Source organism: Macrotis lagotis, chromosome 1, assembly GCF_037893015.1.
Source record: "Macrotis lagotis isolate mMagLag1 chromosome 1, bilby.v1.9.chrom.fasta, whole genome shotgun sequence".
Lineage (NCBI taxonomy): Eukaryota > Metazoa > Chordata > Mammalia > Peramelemorphia > Peramelidae > Macrotis > Macrotis lagotis.
This window is the reverse complement of record NC_133658.1, coordinates 844,389,111-844,414,859: the sequence shown is the minus strand read 5'-3', so window position 1 is coordinate 844,414,859 and position 25,749 is coordinate 844,389,111. Positions and strand designations below refer to the sequence as shown.

At 39.8% G+C, this 25,749-nt stretch overlaps 1 protein-coding gene across 1 annotated transcript; it reads left to right on the top strand.

Annotated features, from left to right (window-relative positions):
- Nucleotides 1-441: 441 nt before the first annotated feature.
- MRPL17 (mitochondrial ribosomal protein L17) lies at nt 442-16,838 on the top strand. The gene is made up of 3 exons (XM_074217480.1): nt 442-655; nt 818-886; nt 11,455-16,838. Exons 1-3 carry the CDS (start codon nt 482-484, stop codon nt 11,710-11,712), a joined length of 501 nt encoding a protein of 166 aa, XP_074073581.1. The 5' UTR covers nt 442-481; the 3' UTR covers nt 11,713-16,838.
- The last annotated feature ends 8,911 nt before the right edge of the window (nt 16,839-25,749 follow it).

Sequence of the window (25,749 nt, the reverse complement as noted above, 5' to 3'; positions counted from 1 at the left end):
CACACACACACACAGACACACAGACACACAGACACACAGACACACAGACACACACAAAAACACAAATACAGCGCCCGGTCCTGAACTACAATTCCCAGGTAGCTCCGAGAAGCTTGGCTATAGTAGGAGGCCCCCTCTATCCCCAGGGGCGCCTCGGATCGTTCTCTAATTTCCCCTTTAAGACGCCAGGTGGAGCCACGCTTTCTGTGCATAGGAGCGCCCCCTCCTCGTCTCCGCCCCGAGGCGCACGCAGCACGTACGTCCCACTTAGCCAAAGGACTCGGTAAATAGGTGCGGTCCGACCCTCCACTGACCACTGCCACCAAAGCGGACGCGTCCACGCATGCGCACACACGTACGCCACACCCTCCACCGCCATTAGGCATGCGCGGTCAGTTGGGACTGGAGGCGACGCCTGCGTACGCATTCCAATGCCCGGCGCAGTTCCGGTTCCGGGTGGTGAAGGGGGAGGCCGGCCACCATGCGGCTCTCTGTGGTCGCTGCCATCTCGCACGGCCGGGTGTATCGTCGCCTGGGCCTGGGCCCCGAATCCCGCATCCATCTACTGCGCAATCTGCTGACGGGCCTAGTGCGCCACGAGCGTATCGAGGCTCCCTGGGCGCGCGTGGACGAAATGCGCGGCTACGCTGAGCGGGTGAGGGCGAAGGGGCGGGCCAAACCTGGGGCAGAGGGAGGGATTTCCGGGAGAGGGTGGGACGCGACCTGGGGGCGGGGCCAAGGGGCCGGAGGGTACACGTGGCGGGAGGAGGAGCCTGGGGGGGGTTGCCTCCCACTGACTCCGCCCCTTTCCTCCTAGCTCATCGACTACGGGAAGCTGGGGGACACGGACGAGAAGGCGATGCGCATGGCCGACTTCTGGCTAACGGTGAGTGCGTTGTACGCATGCGCGCTGGCCTTTGGCTAGCCCACCCTTTACCTTGACTGAGTCCTCACCCAGAACCTCTTAAATCTTTGCACTGCTGAGCCAGATCTCACCTCACTCAGTAGCTGTGCAGTTGATAGTTTAACCTTAAGTGAAGAACTTTACAATTATCTGTATTTAACTTATTTTTAGATTCTTTTTTTAGGTTGTTTACATCAATGGCATCCCTTAAGGACTTTTTTTTTGACTCCCCATTCTTGTCCCCTAGAATAGTAGCCATTCTTCCCAACTTTATATCATGTATAAATTTTTATTTTCCTTATTCAAGGTAATAAAAATGTTGAATAGGAGAAGTCGGATGACAAAACTCCCCAGCATGTTTCCATGACCTCCCACTCTCTGACATGAAATCCATTCAAGATTTTTTTATCTATACCATTTAGTCAGTTATAAAGACCCTACTTGAATATTATTCGTGGAATACCTTTTTTTTTAGGTTTTTTGTAAGGCAATGTTGTTAAGTGGCTTGCCCAAGGCCACACAGCTAGGTGTCTGTTAAGTGTCTGAGGTCGCATTTGAACTCAGGTCCTCCTGACTCCAGGGCCCGTGCTCTATGCACTGCGCCATCTAGCCGCCCCATCGTAGTATATCCTTGTAGAATGAACATAAATTTTATACTGGCAAGTTCAAGTATTAGAAACAGTATTAATTGGATCTAGTAACTGCCTGGAATAGATCTGTTTGCTTGACTGAGAAGATTTTTCTCTGACAGTCAAGTATTCTAATACAACCCTTAAATTTTCAATCAGCTTCTCTAAAATTCTAGGCAATTACTTTGGACTACAAAGGTGGCATCAAGGTTTCAAATAAATATTCTCAAATACAAAGAGACACATTTTATGATGTTTGTGATTGTCAGCAATATATATTTTCAAGGACTCCAAGATGAGTTAAGTATAATACAAAGATTCAAATAATAGTAAAGCATGAGAACAAACTCTGTTCTATATCTGGTTGTTTTATAAAAATTGTTAGTGTTGGGGGGCAGCTAGGTGGCGCAGTGGATAGAGCACGGGCCCTGGAGGCAGGAGGACCTGAGTTCAAATGCGGCCTCAGAAACATAATAATTCCCTAGCTGTGTGGCCTTGGACAAGTCACTTAACCCCATTGCCTTGCAAAAAAAATTGTTAGTGTCTTTTGATATCATCCATTTGATGCCCCTTTCAGCATGTAGGCAATTAATCTTGATCAATAACCAGTAGACCAAACTAGGGTAATTCAGCTAAGTAATAAGACCATAAATTTTCATTTACTATAAACTTGAGATGCTAAAATTCTGCCTCTACACTTTGCAGTTTTATGCCTCTAGTAGAAGGCTCATGCTTCTTTGAAATTTAGATGCAGTGTCAATAGAATTTCTTTGATCTATCAGTCTAATACACTGTTAAGAAAGGAAATGCAGGGGTGGCTAGGTGGCTTAGTGGATAAAGCACTGACTGGCCTTGGAGTCAAGAGGACCTGGGTTCAAAACCGGTCTCAGACACTTAATAATTACCTAGCTGTGTGGCCTTGGGCAAGCCACTTATCCCCATTGCCTTGCAAAAACCTAAAAAAACAAAACAAGAAAGGAAATGCAGTAGTAATATTTAATTAGAATCAAGACTGAGTGACAGAAAGGAAGAAAGGAAAGATGGTTAAATGGGTTGTTCATTAGTAGATTCATATGTTCACTGTGAGTAGAAGGAAAATCTTTCCACTTATGAGATTGTTGACTCAAAAATGCCTTATTCACTTACTGTGAACTCCAGTTAGTAAAGATGTTATCATGATGCAAGAATTCCTTCTCTTAATATTTATTAAGGATTATTACTCCCCAAAAATAGATTATACAAACATGCCATATTACCAGATTTGATTAGAGAGAGGGCAGAGGAAAAATACCGAATGTGGAGCCAATGGACCTGTGATTAAAATCTCACTTGTAGTGTTTATTTCCAGTATAACCTTGAATAAATCACTACCTCTGAACCTTTTAAGGTCCTTTCCAGCTCTAAATTTATGATCCTTCATTCAAAGATCCTGTAGTTCTAGTAATACTAAGACAGGCTTCAATTTTATGATGTTTTTTAAAGAATTAAGCCAAAAAAAAAAAAAAGAATTAAGCCAACCTAGAAAGAAAAATGAAACAATAAAAGTCAAATTTTTGTATTGTTAAGCATAGGAATGGAGGAGTATAAAGAAATTTAAAACATCTTTCAAAACGGTAATTGATTATGGATCATATCTTCATATCTTTTTTTTTCCCCCCACAAGGCAAAATGGGGTTAAGTGGCTTGCCCAAGGCCACACAGCTATTATCAAGTGTCTGAGGTCGGATTTGAATTCATGCCTGACTCCAGGGCTGGTGCTCTATCCACTGCACCACCTAACTGTCCCCTTGATTATGTAATGTAAAGTATTCTAATATTGGTCTGCTGTCAAAGGATAAATGTGTGAGCTTTGAATTCTAGGGGTATACCGGTTGAATACTATCAGGGTTAAATTTATTTTCCTTCTGGTTCCATGCAAAAACAAGTTTCACCATTCACTTCCAAAACCTTGAATTCCAAATTCTCTCCCTTGTTCCCACCCCACTCCTCTCATTTAGAAAACAAGTTATGTGGCATAAGTTAAAAATGTGTTGTCATGAAAAATTATCTCAATAGTCAAGTTGTAAAAGTAAACATAACCCCCCCCTTCAAAAAAAAGACACCTCAAGAAAATAATCTACATTTTTTTGGTGTTCCAGGCAGAACCAGAGAAATAGAAGTGTAAGCCTGGAACTTGGTTAGGGCAAGGGGTGGTCCTTAGCAGAGAATAGGTGAGAGAAGACCACCAAAGACAATATTTTGGGAAGCAGTCACACCCTGAAGGCAGAGAAGAATGAGGAGACCAAACAAGAAAGATCTGAGACAAAAGAATTAGAAAGAACTGGTGCCCTAGGCTAGGGAAAATTGGTAAATATTTAGGACTTCCTAAAAAAAAGATTTCCTAGCCTTGACAAAAAGTGTAAATCCTTGTAAGGAAGTAAGAAATATTTCATGTGACCATGGAAACAATGTAAAGACTGACAAATTGCCTTTGGGGTGGGGGGGAGTAAGATTGGGGGGAAATTGTAAAACTCAAAAATAAATAAAATCTTTAGTAAAAAAGAAATATTTCATGTGAACTTCACAACAGTGTAGGTGCTGTTGTTATCCCCATTTTATAGTTGAGGAAACTGAGGTCAACTTTAACTGACTTGCTCAGAGTCACACAGTTTATGGGAGCCTTTTGACCAATTTAAATTCAAATCATCCTCAGTCCAAGCCCATCACTTCTTCTAGGTTATCCTCAACCTTTGAGAGAATAATTTCAGTGTGGTTTTAATGAGCAAAAGGTAATGACTGAGAGTTGGAGGAGCTGTAGAGGCCTCCAGCATAGACCCCTTTTTAACAGGTGAGCAGAGAAGAGAAGAAAACTGATAAAATGCCAGACTAAGGGGAAGACATTCTTTTTTTTTAGGTTTTTACAGGGCAAGTGGGATTAAGTGGCTTGCCCAAGGCCACACAGCTAGGTAATTACTAAGTGTCTGAGGACAGATTTGAACTCAGGTACTCCTGACTTCAGGGCCGTTGCTCTATCCACTGCGCCACCTAACTGCCCCGGGGAAGACATTCTTAAGAGAGGGGTAATCTTGAGTCTGTGGGTTAAGGAGAAGGACCCAGGTAAAAAATGGGCTCCAATTTATTCCAGGCTTCTGGAATAGCTATAAAGTAAGGGAACTAGGGCATAGCTGGAGGGTTTCGCTTTCTCAAGGGCGAAGACATTCTGTGACCAGAGTGAAAGGGGATAGAATGGGAGAAGAAACAAAGTTTCGAGTTGTGGAATCAACAAGTATTTATTAGAAATTTTCTGTGTAGTAGGCCCTGTGCTATGTGCTAAGGATAAGAGATAAAAGTGACAATGTCCTTGCCTTCATGGCACTTGCAATCTATACAAAATAAAAGACAAGGTCACTGAAGAAAAAGGCACGAGGCATAGGGGTGGCTAGCATAGTGGATAGAGGTCCAGCCCTGGAGTCAGGAGTACCTGAGTTCAAAACAGGCCTCAGACAATTAATTGCCTAGCTGTGTGACCTTGGGCAAGTCACTTAACCCACTGTCTTAAATAAATAAAAAATTTTGAAAAGCAGTAGCCTCTGAAAAGGCATAGAAGTGTAAAATACAGACTGCTATGTGGAACAGTAAGAAAGCCCTTTGGCCAAGCCAATTGCTTTCGAGATGGAATTTGGCTAATAAAGCTGGAAGGGAGCTAGAACCAGGGAGTAAAGGGCTTTTAAAATGCCCAACCAAAGAGTTTATATTCCACCTCAGAAATTAAAGGAACCAGTAGGTTATTATTATTTTGAGTAGGGGGAAAACATGTTCATATACTCTGGGAAGATTATTTTCAGTAAACTTGAGGCGAGGCTATTGTACTCATCCTAGTGAGAGGTGATGATGGCCATCTGAGTAAGAGGAAAGGAGAGAATGTGAGAGTTGTGGAGGTAGAATCACAGAACTTGGCAGCCAAATGGATTTATGACACAAGAGAAAGGGAGAAGTTGAGGATGACTTAAGTTTGTAAACCAAGGTAACTAGAAAGTCCCTGCTGCACAAATAAAGAAGTTTGGAAAAGGGGTGGGCTAAAAGAAGAAAGATATGTTATATTTTTGGACATGTTGAGTTTAGCTGCCTACAGCACATTCATTTCAAAATACCCAAAAGACAGTAAGACTGGTAGAGTTGAAAGGGACTTTAATAGACAACCTGTAGTATAACCTCCTTATTTTAAAGGTGGAAAACTGAGGACCAGACAAATGAATTTTCTTTTCCCCCGTACAAATGGTAAATAGCAGATACAAAGAACAGTCATATAAGAAATGGGTCAGACTATAAAGTTGGCGTATTAAACGAAGAACAGTCCTAGAGAGATTCTTAAAGTTAGGAGGTAGGGTTGAAGCTTTCTAACTTTTATCTGAACAAAAATCCTTCATCTGTCATACAGGAATCCACTTGATCTCTAAGAAGTGTAGAGATATTTCTCTGCAACTTTTCCTCCTTGTTCCTAGTTCTTCTTTTTGGGACCAACCAGATACTTTCCCATGACAAATTTGAAGAGTATTATTTTAATCTTCCCCGCCCCCCAACTGAGTCTTTTCTCAGTTCCATCAATTTCTATATCCAACTCTGTTGGTTGAGGAGTTTCTTAATACATCCTCATGAGTCTCTTGAAATAGCTTCTCCATTCCTCATCAGTATGTTCTAGAATCCTCTCAAGATCCTTGTTTGCTTTATTCTGAATGGACTCAAACTTCTCAATATTTCTCCTAAATTGTAATACCCAGAACCACTTGTAATTTTCTAGATGTGGTTTGACTAGGGCAGAATACATCAGTGCTTCATTGAGCATACTTTGCTATAATAATTTAACCTATGATGGCTTTAGTTTTTTTGCCTTTTGATGGCATACAACTTTTGTAGATCTTTCAGTTCACTAAAATTCCTATTTTTTACATAAAATTTTAATCTAAGCTATGCTATTGTTTTATCCTATACTTGCAAAGATGATTTTTTTAACTGAAAAGTAGAATTTTATATTTGCCCCTGTTAAATTTCCCTTAATAAAGCTGATCCATCATTGTAGTCTACTGAGATATTTTTGGACCTTACTCTTTATCCAACATTTTTTACTATTCTAGCCTTATGCCATCTGCAAATTTGATGAGCATGGCATTATCTGAGTCGGTGTTAAAAATGTTAAAAAGCACTAAGTCAGAAGCAGATTCCATGGGATATTCTCCAAATTCACAGCAAAGTTTTGCTGAGTTATAGGTATATTACATCTTACAAAGTTATCCTGATCTACCAGAATGTTAATTTTGTTCCCCCCACCCCAAAAAAAAGTTTTAGTCAGCCTAGATCGCTTAAAGAAGCCTCTCACTATCACCATTTCACTTTACAAATCATCCCTTTAATATATCCTATAATTTTACAGAAATTAAATCCAGTTCAGTATAGTTTTCAGACCTTTCAGAACACATTTTCTCTTCTCTAATCCCATGACTCATCTTTTGTTCATATTTTCAAAGATCACTGAAAGCAGTTTGGAAATTACAATTGCCAGTTGTTTCATTAGAGTAGCATGTTGTTCATTTGCTTGAACTCATTGGATATAGGTACCATATATGCTCTTTTATAATCTCTTCACTTGTTTGGAGTTTTATTTGACTCTTAATCATTTTTGTTTTTCTTATCAGGAGGTTATTATTTATGTATTCTCTTTGTTTTCTGTTTTCATTGTCCCATTTACCAGAGAAATAGTCCTATCCCTTCTGGGATCTTACTCTTCCCCATGTTACTAAAAAAGCTATTTTGATTATCCTAAATGTTTATTCCAAGCTTTTGGTCTTTACCAAATTTGAGCTGCTGACACTATTCTCATAGGACTTTGCCATTCTTTTATATTTATCCTCTGATTTGCTCATTTCCATTTTCTCTTTGTGCCTTTTAAATCTATATTAGTCGAAGAGTTTTCTTTCCCTGAACTTTCGAAACCAGGATCTACATCTAGCCTGATTTTCTTCTTTCTAATTCTGTATCTGAGTAGTCACTCCTCTCTAAGATTCCACCATTTCTGCCTCCATAGGTTGGTTTTTTCTTTTTTTTTTGGTTTTTGCAAGGCAATGGGGCTAAGTGACTTGCCCAAGGTCACACAGCTAGGTGATTATTAAGTGTCTGAGGTCTGATTTGAATTCAGGTCCTCCTGACTGGTACTCTATCCACTGCACCATCTAGCTGCCCCCTTAGGTTATTTCTTAATGGTCAAAATCAGTTCATGAATGACCATTTCCCTTATTCCTCTACCGTTTGAAGGAGGAAATTGCCTTTGAGACAAATCAAGAACTTATTAGCTGCTTTGCTTTTGACAAAGAAAGCTGTAAGAGATTTGTAGATAACCAAAATGCTGTATTACCACTAAATAATGCTTTCATGCTGGATTTGGGATCTTTTTTCCAGACTCCATCTAGTTTCAGTATTTATAATATACTTCTTTAATAGTATCAGTTTCTTCCTCCATGATCTTCACCTAAAACCATACTTTGCTCTTTCCCATTCTAATCCCTGAATTTCTTCATGCCTTTATATTTTTAACACCTTTATTGAGAACATTACTTCATTGTCCTTTTACTTTTTTTAATTAGTAAAATATAATTTTATTACAATCACAATCCTATCTAGTATCAGTGACACTTATGAGGTAAAAATTATCTTCTTTGTCTTAGGAACTCCAGTTTGTGCATTTGTATATAGATATATGAGGACATGATTTCCCCCCCCCCATCTCTTAGATATTTTTTCCTGAATTATTGGTCCTCTATAGTTTTATCAGCCTTAGCTGCATTTATTTCATTCTCTATTGTATGAGAGATTATTTTCTTCCTTTCCCTTCCACTTAAAAGTCCTTTTAATCAGATCTACAAACCCCCTCACATATCTTTACCTGCCTTTGGGGAGATGTACTTTCCGTCCTTGGCCACCATTCATTCCTTCAAACCATGGTCTAAAAAAGCCAAATTCCATCCTCAGATACTTAACCAATCTATCTTGTCCCATAATTGCCTTACTTTTCTGTAGCCCACATCTTCAGTTAGCAGCAGTGATAAATATACTACCCAGACCCTTAAAATCTTTAGTTTCTTTTCCAGAACTTCCTAATCCCTGGAAATGATTTAGGAGTTCCTTCTGGTAGTATCATTTGTCCCTACATGAATTATCCAAAGTAGGTAATGTTATCAGACTTGCTAATTTTCAGTTACTTTCTCCAAATGGCTTCTAACTTTCCAATCCCCCCTCCTCCCCCCAAAAAAGAAATTACAATGTAAATTTAAAAGCTCAATTCATAGAAGGGAGATAGAACTGATAAAAATCCTTATGATTAACAGCAGAGAACTCTTATCCTCGAATTACTTTCTCTACACCTCTCTCACCAGCTTCTGCACACCAGAGGCAAGAGTAAAAGTTTACTTGGAAGATTTTTTGCAATACTCCATCTTGGGGTACCTCCCAACCTAGAAATCTTCTGTAACATCTTCCCCTACCCCATTTCACCAGACATTGACTCTGCTCCATTTATTTAGCCTAGTCAAAGAGAGAGGAATTAGAGCAGGATGAAGTCTGAAGAATAGTGAACTGGGTCAATTCTGTTCTCTAAGATGATCATCCTCTGGTTAGGGAACTCATATCAGCAAACCCTATCCATACTTTTCTTGGTTCCCCCACCCCCATGCAAGGAGACTAAAGGCAGGCACTAGGGGAAAGTAAATGATAGTCTTACTCCAAAGATTTAAAAAGAAAAATTCTTAATAAAAGCCCGGAACACAAACATATGTCAGCAAAAATGGATGAAAAACAAAGAAACTAGGTAATAAATACTCTGAAAAAAATACAAAGATCTCTTAACAAATAGTATCAGACAATGGATAGTGAACTAGTGTCTAATGAAACACAAGGTGTTTCCAAAGAGAGCATGGCACAATAAGAAACTCTAAAGTGGTTCAAAAGAGAAATAAATTAGGAACAAACATGAATCAGAATATAGACCTCAATTTTCATTAGATTCTATCAGTGCAGAATTTCAAACTCAAGTAATTTAGAAAATGCTGAATCTACAGTGGAGAATCTCTAAAATGAGAAACTAACAAGTTTATAGAACAAAAAGTATTAGAGTGGAGGAATATCTGGTATGAGAAGCAGGAGGCAATAGGTTAAAGAACACATGAATTCTATGTAAGCCAAAGCCTCTGACCTTGAAGAAAGGAGGTAGGCAAAGACATCTTAAAAATCACAGGTCTCCCTATCAAAATCAAAAAATTCCATAATGCAGGAAATAATACAAGAAGAGATGTCTCTCGAGACTGTCCATTTCAACCATATACACTAAATCAAACAACAAACCTCTCCATCAATTGGATTGGATTGACTGAATGCCAGCAGGGAATCACCACTGCTATTCATCCCTTCTTTCTCTGACAATTACTGCTAGTTGGCACCTATGTATCTATGGCATCATTCCTTGAAGCTCAAGAACCTGAATTGCCTTGATAAAGTCTGGCTACCTCATCTACAGGTAAAGGCTTATACATATTAATTTAATTCCAAGTATTTAGTAGTCCTTTCTTCTATATCACATTATTCTAACATTCTGACATGTGATAGGGCTCTCCTTTGTCTCTTTGGCTACTTTTTCTTCCACTTACTCCAAGAATGATCTTTTTATCTTGTAGCTTAAAGAATAGAAAGGCTTTCCTTCAGTCTTTAAACTCTTCTAGGGGAAAATTAAATTATCCTGTACTACATAACCATATGTAGCTGTTATTCTGAAATATCAGAAATACAAACATAGCTACCCCTGCAATCTCAGCAAAGTTCCCCTCATATTTGCTGGAAGCAGGTTCCTCATCTGCTTTGGGAAACTGTTCCCATTCTTTTTTGCTTCACTATGTGAAGCAAAGTGGCTACATTTTGAGACTTTATCATGGGCTTCCTACCTTTTCTCAAGATATGATACTTGAGAAGTCCTGACAAAAGGTAGACATCTTCAGCTGCCTTTGTGTGAGGTTCTCCAGCAGAAATTAAATTGCAGGAAAGCTTTATTTAAATCTACTTCTAAAGAGGCAGAATAGTTTTTGGTGATGAGCTCGGAGTCAGAATGACCTAGGTTCAAATCTCACTTCTGATACTGTATGAACATGGATTAGTCATTTAATAGCTTCTGAACTTCAATCCCCTCATCTATAAAATGGAGATTAATATATATGCTTCCTATCCCTTTGAGTAGGAAAATCAAACAAGATAAAGTATATAAGAGAGCTTTGCAAATCTTAAAACCCTGGGTAAATGCCATCATTATCTCCTCTTTGGCTGACTTGCTATTTGAAAAGGATGATTTAAATCACTGAGAGGGACTGTGATATAGTGAAAAGAGCACAAATCTTAGAATGAGAAGTCAGAGCAGAGGCCTAACTCAGATATTGTGAAACTATGTGACCCAGGGCAAATTTCTCAGCCTCTCTTGAGCCCAATTTCCTCGTCCATATTGTATGATGAATAAGACATACCACATACTTCACACTATTAACATGGAACAAGTAGTAGAGAAGCCTATTACAATAAATTCAGCAAACTTTAAGTTCCTACAGTATTCAAGGCACTGGACAATTGAAACATGAATCTTTGTTCTGCTACTTGTTAACCATATGGACTAGGACATGTTATTTTGCCTCTGGGTCTGTTTCCTTATCTTTAAAAGAGCTCCTTAAGAGTTGTCTACTGCTTCCTCTAAATCCTCTAGTATTTCTCTATGTGTGTATGTGTGTGAGAGAGAGAAAGACACTGAGAGTTTACATATACATTTTTATTGGTAAAAGGGTTCTCATTCCTTGGGTGCAGGGCTTCCATATGCTGTACCCTATGATTCAAACTATTTTATGCCTTGTTTCCATCCCACAGGAGAAGGACCTGATCCCAAAACTGTTCCAGACGTTAGCCCCTCGCTTCAGCAATCAAACTGGGGAGTACACAAGGATGTTTCAGATTCCAAACCGTGAAAAACTGGACCGGGCCAAGATGGCAGTGATTGAATACAAGGGGAATCCTCTCCCTCCTCTGGTAGTGCCACGTCGGGACAACAATCGCACACTTGTCAATCAGTTACTTATGGGCCTTCGCCAGGACCTGGAACAGAGGTCCCCAGGATCTGCTGCTTAAAGCTCCCAAGGGTGTAGTTCAGAGCCACATGACCCAAAAGACTGTGTTATTATTGGGGTATTCCAGCCTGGTAGTATATGAGGGCAAGCAACCTGTATCACCTTCCTCTCTCTGGTTTCCTTGGAACTTCAGGGCAACTGTCTTCCCCTGTTATTAGGGAACCTCAGGCTAAGCCACACTGGACACCGGAACAAAGCAAAAGATAAATGTGCATATGTGGGGCAGGCTATTGTTCCTAAAGGCATTCTATTTTGACCTGAGGAAGGAAGGAGAAAAACAAACCGATAGATGTACAATAGATGATGGTTTCTATCCAGTTGTTGTGTGTAGTTTGAGTGCTGTTTTTGTCCATTTCTCTCCCTGATCTCTAAGGTGAGATTGTTCCCTCTGGAAAGCCTGACTTTGGGCAGGTTTCCCCTGAGGCTTCTGTGTCCAGATGAAAACACACAACTCCATCATATTCCTGGGTGGGCTAAGCTTATTTCTCTGTACCCTGATTCTTCTCCCCTGATATAGACAGCTCAACCATGGGGATTATTGTTAGATGCCAAGACCTGTGCAGGATTGGGATGACGAAAATGCATACAAAGCTGGGGAGGACTATCCCAGTGTCCCCACCATACATATTATCTAACCTGTGAATGGATGGGTATGATAAGGGGAATCCCAAAACCGGCTTCAGTAAGGTCATCCTAGGGTGGGAATCAGGATGTAGATCTTGCTGGGAATTTCCTGGAAATATTTCCCATGTACTAACTTTCAGTCTACTTTCTGAGGAGGGAGGAAATCCGGCTCTGCAGAGTAATGAAACCCATTCATATAGGGAGCCTTAGAGCATTAGGTGCCACAGAGCTAAAGGAAATCCGAAGTCAACACCCTTTTTTCCACCCCAAATACTCACCTCACAAAACCCTACAACATCACAATATTAGCATATATATAAGATTTAAATGTAGATAAGGAATTTCCTTCATAAAACTAAGTGGGAATCATCAGGTAGAATTCTATGACTATGGAGGAATAGGAGGAAAGATGATAAAGTGATACTAAAGGTTTTTAGACTTGGTCACTTTGGAATAATGGGAGGTGCTAGTCTTAGGTACATTCAAGAATAATGTTCTAAGGGAATACTGACCTTAATCTTTTGGCAGTAAAATGATGAGAGAATGCTTCCCCTGGCTGTCCCTTGGACAGCAATTCAAAATATGATAACCCTAAGAAAGAATTTGTGAAGAAGTCTTAGTCCAAGTCTTGGATCAGAGATAGTCATTCCTGAACTTGGTTGTTAACTACCAAAGCAATGGAAGAATCCCAGCGATAGGATTTGTATGTAGGATAATGTAGAGGTCAGTCACTACCAAAACACTTATGGGAAATCTTAGATCTGGCCATTTCTGGGCATAGTTAAAAATTCTAGTTCTGATTGCCTTTTGGGAAATTAATGGTCTCAGGGATATAAACTGGCCTTGGTCATTTTTGCATATGATGATGAGGAATCCAGGCCTTGATTACTCTAAGAAAGTTAAAATCCCCATCCTTAATATTGATTGGTTGATTGATTGATCAATCTTGTATACTCTAGTACAATTATAGGAAATTCAGACCATGATTGCTCTCAGGAATAATGGGAAAAGAGTTTTATCTTTAATCACACCGTAGGACAGTGATGGTAAATTCTGGTCAATGTGAAAGAAAATCCTGGCTGGTATAATTTGTGAGTCAGAGGAAATTGTAATCCTCCTATATAGGACTGGGATGGAAGCAAAAATGGTCCTGTTCACTCCATGGGACAGTGATAGAATTCTAATTCTGGTCAGTAATTAGTAATGGGAGAGTCTCAGCACCTATTCCTTTCAAGTGATAAGGAAGTCTTAGCCACAGTGGTGGGATTTCAAGTCAAATTAACAAGCACTTAATGTCTTCTATTTGCCAGCCACTGTTATAAGCACTAGGAGTACAAAGAGGCAGAAAGGCAACCCCTAATCTCAAGGGCATGCTCTAATGGAGACAACATAAAAACAACTATACAAAAAAAAAACCATGCAAGATAAATTGGGCACTGTCAACAGAGAGAAGACCCTCATATTAAGGGAAAATTGGAGAAATCTCTTAGAAAATTGTATTTTTACCTAGGACTTAAGGGAAGTCAGAACACAGAGATGATGAGGCATTTTAATCATGTGAGACAGCCAATGAAAATTCTCAGAATTGGGAAAGGGAGTGTCTTGTTTGAGGAACCAAAAAAATAGTCAATGTCACTTGATCACAGACTGAGTGGAAGTGATTTAAGTAGAAGACTGAAAGGAAGCAATGAAAGGAAGAAGTAAGTTATAAAGGATTTTGAATGCCAGAAGATTTATATTTTATCCTGGAAGTGATAACCAATGGAATTTATTGAATAGGGGAAATGATAATGATCAGATCTGAACCTTAGGAAAATCAGTTTGACACCCATATGGAGGATGAGCTGGAGAGGGGGAGAAGCAAGGCAGAGAGACCAAATGAGAGGCTTTTGTAGTGGCCAGGTGTGAGGGGATGAAGCCAGGCTTGACAAATTGGATGGGGAGGGAGGGGTGAATGAGTGGAGTTGAAGATAACACCCAGATTTTGAACCTGGGTGACTAAGGGAATGGAAGTGCTCTGGACAACAATAGTATAGTTAAGAGGACAAGACTTAGAAGAAAAGGTAATGAATTTGGGCATGCTGAGTTTTAAATATTTGTGGGACATCCAGTTTGACATATCCCGAAAGGCAGCTGGAGATTTGAGTCTCTAGGGTAAGAGGATTAGGGTTGGATAAGTAGGTGTGAGAATCATGAACCTAGATATATTAGAATCCATAAAAATGGATCACCAAGTGAAATGGTCAAGAGGAAAAAGAGAAGAGGGCCCAAGACAAACCCTTGGAGGATATCTTTAGTAGACATTACTTAGACTGAGAACCATCCAGTCAAGTAAGTGGAAATCCAGGAGAGAACAGTGTCAGAAACCTATAAAAGGGAGAAGAGCAGGGTGGCTAGGTGGCACAGTGGATAAAGCACCAGCCCTTGAGTCAGGAGTACCTGGGTTCAAATCCGGTCTCAGACACTTAATAATGACCTAGCTGTGTGGCCTTGGGCAAGCCACTTAACCCCATTTGCCTTGGAAAAAAAACAGAGAAGAGGGAGAAAACAGTGATAGGGTCAAAGACAAGATCAAGATTAATGAGGATTAAGAAAAGACCATGAGATTTGGCAGTTAAAATATCATTGGTAATTTTGGTAAGGGTAGTTTATCAGTTGAATAATGATTTTAGAAGCCAGAGAACAGAATTGAGAGAGAAGGAAATGAACACACTTATAGATCTCTATTTCAAGGAAAATTCCAAAGGGAGGAGAGAGAAGGGACAATAACGGAACTAGACTTACAAGAATTTTGACCATTATGTTTTTGGATTTTGACTGTCATTAATCATGTTGACTCTCCTATAACATCTGAAAATTTATAAGTTAATATAGAACCTTTTAAGTGGATAGAGCACTGACCTGGAGCCAGGAGAACCTGAGTTCAAATCTGGCCTCAGACACTTGATACTTAGTAGCTTGTGTAACTGTAGCCACTTAGCTCCATTGCCTGGCCAAAAATGCCTTTCAGTTCAACAAATATTAAGCATCTCCCATTTAGTGAGACACTTTACTTGTCTTTGAGTAAAATGTTAAGAAAGCAGAACCTTGGAGTACTTCATTAGAGAGTTTCTGTTGTCCCCATTTTACAGATGAGGAAATTGAGGCAGACAGATTAAGTGACTTGACCAGGATCACATGGCTGGATTGGAGGCAGTTCCAACCCCAGTTCTACACATACACATCACTTAAAAACTATGCAAGGGGAAGTTGCACCCATCTGAAGCAATTTTTTATCCTTGCTGAAAATCGTTTCTATGCTACAGCTTCCTTTGGATGGTCTATGAGTGTCTGATTATGTTCCATTTTCAAGCTGACGCATCTAGATCAGTTTGAGTTATGCATGGCCTGCAAGGCTCCATGTTTGTGACTACCTCATCTACCAGTTAATACTTGTCAAAAAAAGAAAATGAGATTAGTTTGACCTGACCTGTCCCTTTCAAAACCATGCATATATAAGTATATTATAATATGGAATGTTCCTCCACAACCCTTTTTATCTATTCTGTTTATTTAGAAAAAAGTATATCCTACCATGAGAAATAGTATAACAGGAGGAGAGGGACAGACCTGGTAGAAAGGAAACCCTAAATTTAAGACCTACGTTTAACAGAATAGCTGAGTGCCATGGGCAAGATCTCAGTACCCACAAGAAATTCTCTAAGACTCTGATCAATTGCTGATTAAAAATGCAATTCTAAATAAAAAATATATAATCTTACATGACTATATTCTAGTCATGAGGTTCATGAACCTTGTTCTAGTGGAATATGTCCTACTCTCCCCAAACCACATGGCTTTGGAACACAAGTGAAAACTCAAAAGTAATTGGGGTAAAGAAAGGAGATGATTTTTACAAAAAAGTGAAAATCCATTGTCTGCTGGGATCCCAGAATGCTGAAAGATTTGACCATTTGCTATTGGCAACACATTGTCCTCTAGAGGTGATATTGTACAAAGTGTAATCATAATCTCTTGGTGCCATTTTCTATCATATGAGTTCATGCTCTGCATTGTACACACCATTCTGCCTTTACCCCATAAGGAATCCATAATTACCAGGAGGACATTTTATTTTGGTATGTAAATTAAAATAACTGATGATTTTTTTCAATCTACCAGATGCAATAAGACCAAAATAAATGAACAAACCTCTACTATTCCCCATTTTATAAATGAGATGTCTGAAGAAATCAATAATGTATTTTCAAATTCACTTTTTTTTATTACCCTTATTTTTTGCATTTGTGCAAAGAGATATCAATTGTGGCCATTGATATTATTGCTTTCTCTGTGTATATTTTTATGAATCTCAACAGGAATGGATGTGGTCATGTTTGACAAGCCTAGGAAAGTTTTCTAGTACATCCTGGATTAATGCCCATAAAATGACTCTTATTGCCAAGTCAACAAATCAATCTCTCTCTCTCTCTCTCTCTCTCTCTCTCTCTCTCTCTCTCTCTCTCTCTCTCTCTCTCTCCCTCTTCTCCACCTATAGATAAACAGTTTAATTCATTAAACTGAAGCTACCCTTGCAGAAACAGTCTGTGAGTCTTCTTCCCTTCTTTCTCTTAACATGGGTTTCTCTGCACATTTAGATCCTTCTTCCTGTTTTCTCTTTAAGGGTTTTATCCATTCTTTCAAGAAACAATACATTTTTCCTTACAACCTAGAGAATTTTTAATATATGGAATGTTCCTCCACAACCCTTTTTATCTATTCTGTTTATTTAGAACAAAGTATGCCAACCCAGAATTTTTCTGGGAGAAAAATCAGCCCGATCTTTGTACACACACACAGTTGTAATTAGCAAACAAAATGATGTGGGAATCCTATCCCTTTTGATAACGTAAGTTGTTCCCTGCCTTAGTTACTTATAGATTTAATACAATCCTGGTCAAGGATCCTATCTACATTTTTGATTATATAGTAAGAAACTATTCCTAGCAACAAGTGTAATAGGGAGGAGGAGGGAGAGAAATAAAAATATTGAATTTACATTGTGTACTTCATCTTAGATGAACTTTAGGTTTATGTTCAAAAATCTTAGCTCTGAGATTTACTTTCTATGTGACTTTTGACAAGTGAATTTCCTTCCCTAAGCCTCTATTTCCCCATTTGTAATATGAAGAAACTGGACAAGAAGATTTCTAAATTCTCTTCCATCTCTACCTTCAATCTTATTATATTGCAGCCAATATAAAGTTCTGCCATTATGACTATCTAATGTAGATTGCAGTCTCTTCATGCCTTATTTCATCTCTAACAGAACACTTTCTTATGAGATTTTTCTTTATAAGCTATCTCATGCATCTTTCTCATTGATCAATGGTCATTTCTCATTAGTGGCTGAGCTTTAAGAGCTTAGCTTCTTGACATGTAATTGGTCTGCCCCTTAATTAATTCATTGGTTGATTTGTTATTTGAAGAAGACTAAAATGACAACACTATGTTAGAGACAAACTGTAGTGTATCCAACTGTGGCTGATCAGACCAATACAAGCTTGGAATGCTCTACCATGAGTCGGGCACAAATAGTCCATGTGAACACCTGGGGTGGTTACTCTAAACTTATGTATCTCAGGTTTCCTTTGAGCTGCTTTAATTCTACTGGACTCATGAAGCACAGTGCCCTCTCTGATGAGGGCAGGCCATGCTGAGCAATCTGGTGCCAATGCCCCCTGCGCTACGTAATCAATTCTAAAGATCTTAGGAGAGACCTTCAGGGTGTCTCAGTATCATTTCTTCTAACCCCTTTGTGAGCACTTGCCTTATGTGAGTTCTCCATAAAATAGTTTTTTTGGCAAGCATACATCTGGCATTCTAACAATGTGTCCAGTCCATTCTAGTTACACTCTGTGTAGTAACATTGGAATACGTGGTGATTTAGCTCAAAAAAGGACCTCAGTGTCAGGTGATCTTCAGACTCTTCCTAAAACAATTTAAATGGAAGTAATCCAGTCTCCTAACATCATGCTGGTAGACTGCCCAGGTTTCACAGGCATATAGCAATGAGGTCAGCACAATGGCTCTGTAGACCTCCAATTGGGTAGTCAGGGTAATATGTCTTTTCTCCCACATATGGATGGTTGATGCTGGCTGATGGAGCACCTGTGTTTTCTTGGGGTTAATTGATAGGTCAAAATCAGCAGAAGTGACAGAGACTCAATCCATACTTTGCTGCATCTCAGCTTCCAGGTCTGCATTGAGGGCACCATCATCTGCAAACAAGATCAGGCACCAACACTCGCTCCACTTTGGTCTTGGCTTGTAGCCTTTGCAAGTTAAGGTTTACCATCAGTACAGTAGGTGACCTTGAAACCATGTTCATCCTCAATGAAGGCACTTGATAACTTGATTTAAAATATCATGCTAAGAAGCATGGGAGCAAGCACACATTGTTTTACTCCACTGGTGACTGGAAATCTTGAGAGCATCATCCACTATCCAGAACCCAGGCATGCATGCCATCATGACATTGACTAATGAACTTCTCCAGGCAACCAAATTTTGACATAATTTTGCATAAACCCTCATGACTCACAATATCGAGGGCCTTATCTCAGATCTATAAATATTGTATACAGACCTCTGTTCTGTTCCTAGCATTTTTCCTGGAGTTGTTGAGCAACAAATACTATATTGACTGTTCCTCTACCCTTTCTGAAACTACACTGGCTCTCAGAGAGGTGACCATCTTCCAGGTGAAGGATCAGCTTATTGAGGACTCTGGCAAGAATCTCACTAGCAATGATTAATTAATCAAACCTGTGATTCACAGAACAATCTATTCCCTTTACCTTTATAGAGCTGGACAATGGAGGCATTCTTGAATTCCTAGGGGGAATCACCTCTTCAAGTCATATAACATGGAAAACTTTAATAAAGTTTTGTATGAGCAATACCCCCCATCCCCCCCATCATGTGAATCTCAGAAGGAATAGAATCAGCACCAGGTGCTTTGCCACATGAAAGGAGCCTAATGGCATTCAAAATCTCTTCTTTAGTTGGAACTTCAGTTAGGGACAGATTGACTTCCAACTTGAGATAAATGCTCAATCGTTTCTGTATTAATTGATGATGCTCTGTTAAGATCATTATGAAACTAGGATCATGTGCTTGTGTATATCTTTGGCCCATAAATAGCCTTTAAGGCATCATAAAAACCCTTTGGCAGCTAGGTGGTATAGTGTGTAGAGTATAGGCTTTGAAGTCAGAAGGACAGTTCAAATTTGGCATCAGACACTTAACTACTTATGTGGCCTTTGGCAAGTCACTTAACCCTAATTGCCTTGCATCAGAGTTATCTCCAGTCATTCTGATTAATATCCTTTAATTAATCCTTATTTAGCAAGATCTCCAATCCCTTCAATATCCTTGCTTCCAACTTGCTAATGCTCTTTCTAATATTACATTCAAATTTAATGCACATGTATTGTCTTCTGCAGACAAAGAATAGGTTTCAGGGGAAATACAAGGTTTAAATAAAGTCACATTCTTTGTTCCCGTGAAACTTACAGATTAGTGGTAAGGAGAATTTGGCACATATAAAAATAGTTAGATTACAAAATAACATAAGTTTGTAAGGGGAAATATGAATGAAGTTTTATATGAGGCCCAAGGCAACTGAGGGCAGTCAGGAAAGGTTTCTTGTGGGATGCAGTGTCCAAGTTGGCTTTCAAAGCATGAGTTGTAATGTAAACAAAAAGGGGGAGCAGTCTGATGGAGAGCATTTCCAGCATAGAGTAAATGTTGCAAAGGTACCAAGGCAGAAAAAAAAATGTAGCATATGTCTCGGGGAGAGGAATAGACCAATTTTGATGGAATACAGACATATAAAAGTGATCATGAGATAAGGGGGTAGTAATAGAGTGATGTCATGTGGTAAAGAGTCTTGAATAATGACAGCTACAGAAATTTGAACTTTTTTCTGTAAGGCAGTAAGAAATCATTAGAAGATTTTAAGATAAGAGCACTGTTATAGTGAGATATATCATCAAATTAGTTCATCAGGGTAGATTGGAGATGGGAGTTTTTAGAAAGACTTGGTACAAACTTATTCCAGTAATTCAAGAGGGTGAGGAGAATCTGTCTTAGAGTGGTATCAGTGAAAATAGGGCAGAGTGGATAAATAAGATGAAAGAACAGGAGAATTGGTAAGTGAGAATTAAGAAAAAGGAAAGTATCTACTATAACATCAAATCTTGGAACAGAAGACTGGATGAATGGTGATGTCACAAAGTAGTGAAGTCAGAAAGGGAAACAGATTTGAAGAGAGGAGGAAATCCTATTCTGATCTGGAACCTCTTGAGATTGAATTGGTGGTAATACACTTTGGTGGGAATGTGGTTGCAGAAGCTTAAGACACAAACCTGAAACACTAGGGAGAGGTCAGTTATAGATGTCTATTTAGCAAATTTTTGGTTGTCTTATATTTTCCCTCAGCTCTTTTTCTCTCCCCTTCTCTTTACCCCAGTAGAATAAAAACTCACTGATCATAAAAAAAAAAAACATTTCATTTTTTTTTCATTGTTTCTGGATCAACTAGCATAGTGCTGTGGACTTACTCATATGATGGGTGTGGATGTAGCACAATCCAACCATGCCTGCATATCCTTTACAGATCTTGTCTCTTTCCATAACTCCCCATTGGAGGTCTACTTAACATCCTAGGGGCCTTCTTTACTTTCTTTTGATAACCTCAAGACTCAGAGGACTTGGGTTCATACCCCATAACTGTCATTTGCTATCTATGTGAACTTGGCAAGTTGTTTCATCTCCCTGGGTCTGTTTACTCATCCATAAAATAAGGGGACTTGACTAGATGTCCTCTGAGAAGCCTTTTAGCTCTTTATTGATAATCCTATGCCATGTGATCAGGCCATCTTTTTCAATCATACATTTCTACGATAAAATCTTTACTTTTTTCATAGTTCAAATACACACACACACACACACACACACATGCACACACATTATATATTGCAATCTGCTCATACTCACCCTGCTTTTCAAAGACAGCATTCTACTATTAACGCCACTGCCATATACATTGCTCCTTGAGGGGAACTGTCTTGCTTTTGCATTGAATCCCTGGAGTTTAACACAAAGTAATACTTAATAAATGCCTTTTTCTTTTATTCATTTATTCAAACAACATACAACAATGCCTAGGACATAGGAAATATTTAGTAAGTTTATTGAATTCATTTTAATTCAATCATTTACTCAGAATTACCGAATCTAAGAAGAACTTAAGAACTTAAAAACTATCTAGTCCACCCTTACTAGATAAATAATCCTTCCTACAACATTCCCAACAATTGAGGGACAATCTAATGTTTGTCCTTCATTTTCTAAGAAGACCAAGAAGACCATGACATCAGTGGAGAGGGCCATGAGAACTATAAGAATTGGGTCTGAGTGGGGGGGGGGGGCAGTGCTGTGCTAAGTCACCAGCCTCACTTTCTCCTCCAGAGCCATCTGGGTCCAGTGGCCAGATATGAATCAGGACAACTGGAGATGTTCCTGAATGGGAGGAAATCAGTGATTTGTCCCAGTCACCAGTATAGCTAGTGTCTGAGATCAGATTAGAATTCTTGTCCTCCTGACTCCAAGTGCTCTATCCACTACACCACCTTCTCCCTTGGCAACAATCTAAGGTTGTACTTCTGGATAGTTTTAATTATCGGGAAATTTTTGCAAACTCTTTTCATCCATTGCCCTCTGTGATGAAATGGCACAAATCTAACTTCTCCAACAGATGGTCCTTCAAATCCTTGAAAACAGGTATGTCATTTTTGTAGATCTTCTCTAAGTTATATATACCCAGTTTTTTCAACCAATCCTCATATGGCATGATGTCCATCCAAAAATGTGGCAACCAGAACTGAACAGAACACCAGATGTGGTCTGAACAATGGCAGAGGACAGTATCACTATCATTTCCTTAGTCTTGGATATTGTGCTTCATAATAAAGTTTTCATTTACATTTGTCTTTTTAGTAGTAATATAATGAGACTGTAGTACACAAAACCCCTGGATTTTGTTCACTGGAATTGTCATCTAATGGTCCTCCCCAATCCTTTGTTTGTGAGCATGACTTTTAGAACTCAAGTATGAAACTTTAAATTTATTCCTTTTAAATTTCATCTGGTTCAATTCAGCACATTGTTAGTTTGTCATTGTCTTTTCCATATGCTGTACATATTATCTATCTAGCCAGGCTTCTAGATCTAGCCAGATGTCTATCTAAAACCTTTGATAAAAATGTTAATTAACATAGTACTAAATATAGATCCCTGAGGCACTTCATTTTGGAATTAGGAATCTTTGAGTTCAAATTCAGCCTTAGCTATTTACAAGCTATGCAACCTTGGGCAACTCATTTAACTTCTGTCTGTTTTCAGTTGCAAAATGGAAATCATAATAATTCCTACCTCATAGGTTTTTTTTGTGAGAATCAAATAAGATAGTGTTTGTAAAGTACTTAGCACAACATGGTGGATGCTAAATAAATGCTTAGCCCTTCCCATTCTTCTTTGGCTAAGCAGAACAGGTCAATCCTATTTCTCCCTGACAACCCTTCTAAAATTTAAGATAACTATTACACTTTTCTTCTCTAGAAACATCCTCAGTTTCTTCCAGCCATCCTCATTTGATATGATTTCTAGTTTCTTTGGCATAGTGGCCATCTTGTGTGCATATGTCAGTTTGTCAATGTCCTTCCTAAACTTCATTCAAGTTAGCATCAATCCATTCCACTAATTCAAAAGTTCCCTAGTTATACTATTATTTATTCCATATTCCTACAGTATATTCACAAGCATAGTTAAATGCATTATTACTTAAAGCTAAGCATACTATGATCTGAAATGATGGAAGAAATAAATGAAGGAATCCAAAATAAAAGGAGTAGAAGGAAGAAAGAAAGGAGGACATGGAAGGATGAAAGAGATCTCATTCAAAGAGAATGGATTAGGGAGAGAAGGGAATATAGGGGGAAGAAAAGGAAAAGGGTAAAAGAAGGAAAGAAACTAAAGAGAATATAATTTAGGGAGGTAAAAACCAAAGAGAGAATAAATTGGGAAGATTATAGGAGGAGAAAAGGGGGAAAGGAGGAGTAAAGGGGAAAAGGAGGAGTGTAGGGAATTTAAGGACATGGAGATGGAAAGAAGAGAATATGGACAGAGAAAAAGTGATGAAGGGAAAATGTTGGAAAGAAAAGGATTAGAGAAGTAGCGGAGAGAAAGGAATCAAGGGGATTAAAGCAGAGAAGAGAGACAAAAGATAGGGGAAGAGAAGGAAATGAAGAAAAAAGAAGAGAGATAAAAGGAAGTAGAGGAAGAGAGCAAGAAGAGAAAATGAGAGAGAGAAAGATGTGAGCAGGAAGAAAGAGAAAGAGAAGGGAATCAGAAAAAATTGGGTAAGGAGGAGAGTGATCAGTATGGTGAGGAGCATGGAAACTGTACCATATGAGGACCACCAGAAAAAAGTCTGAATGTTTAGCTTAGAGTGGGAAAACAATTTCAGAGAGACATGACAGCTGTCTTCAAGTTAAGGGTGATTGCAAGGAAGAAAAAGACTTGATCTGTGTGTTCCCTATAGCAGAATAATATAGTGGAAGCAAAGAGGAAGGTTTAGGTTTTATGTCAGGAAAAACTTCCTAAAAATTAGGGCTGTCCCAAAGTGGGATGGGTTCTCTTAAGAACCCTCTTGGGTTGGCCTTAAGTAGAGGTCAGTGAATAGAGGTTTAGGTTTTCTGTCAAATGGCTTGGTTTAAATTCCTTGCTTTTACAAACACTTTTCCTGTGTTACTTGGGACAGGTTATTTAAACTCTTTGGGCCTCATTTATCTCATTTCTCCTCTTTGTCTCATCTCTCTCTTAGCTAGCATTAATCTCTGAATGGGCATTGCCTTAATCAAACAGTGACCTGGATGAGACTTTAGCTTTAAAAAACCAAGGATTCCCAATACATCCAGTGCCATCTCCAGTGTCCTGATTCATATCTGGCGACTGAGCTGGCGACCTCAGAGGAAAACATGTAGCTGGTGACCTTGCACAGCCTTGCCTACCCCTACCTCACTCAAATCCAATGCATTTGCACGGCATGGCATTACCTCCCTGATGTCATGATTTTCTTCAAGAACAAGGAAAAACAACAACAGCGATCTAATCTTGGCAAAGAGGATTCATGATCCCTTCCACATGAAAAGCTTTATTTGCATGAACCAAAGTCAGAAAACCCAATTGTAGGATATGGAGCTGAATATATTCTTTTTCATGTGTGTGAGTTGAAGTAGACTTTAAGTCTCTCTGAACTCTTGATTTTGCCATAACGAACAAGAAAAGGGGGGGGGGGGAAGTAGCTGAGATAGAGAGGAAGGGGTGATGGAAAGGGAAGGCAAAAGAGAAAGAAGGTGATAGGGACAAAATACAGGAGAGCGAGGGGATAAAAGATATGTGAAGAAAAAAGTCAGAAAGAAGAATGGGGGGAAATGAAAATGTAACTGGAAGAAAAGAAGATGGTGGGGAAGAAACGATATGATAGAAACAGGGATGAATCAAAGAAAGAGGCCAAAGGGGGGAGAAAGAGAGAGAAACACATACACACAGAGAGACACAGAGAGACAGAGACAGAGACAGAGAGACAGACAGAGAGACAGACAGGGAGAGACAGAGAGAGAGAGAAGGAAGTGGAAGAGAGGAGAAGAATGATAGGAAGAAAGATCAAGATTAGGAAATTTGGGGAAAGGAAGACGGAAAGGGAAAGAGGTAGAGGAGAGAGGGAGGAATAAAGAAATGGGGAGAAGGGAGAAAGAAGGGGTTAAGAAGAATGCCAAGAGGGAGAGAAAGACCATAAGCTTATGGGTCTCGGCTGGCACGGACTTCAGCGATCTAGTCCAGACCCCTCCTGGAAATGTGGAGCTGGAAGAAGACGGGCAAAGAAGGGGATGGAGAAGGTCGATGGCGACCAAGTCCGGGAGGTCTGGGCTCACCCAAAGCCCGAGTGGGGAAAGGAGGTCCGGACCAGGGCGGGAGGCTGGAGAGAAGGCAGCGGGGCCGGGACGTGGGGAGGGAGGGGGCGGGGGCGGGGGGATGAAGAGAGGGAGGGCGCCTGGAGAGGGGGGCGGGGGCTCGGGTTACAGGCGGCTGGGCTGGGGGGGCTCGGGGGGCTGGGGGGGCCCGAGGGGCGGGGGGAAGCTCGACTCCTCGGTGGCGGCGGCGGCGGCGGCGGCGGCGGCGGGAGGCGGCGCCCGGACAGACGGGCGGAGGGACTGACGGCCGGACTGCGGGAGCGGAGCGGGGACCTGACGGGCGGCCGAGCGGAGCCCGAGAGGGAGGAGGCGCCGGCGCCGGAGGATGAGCGGCC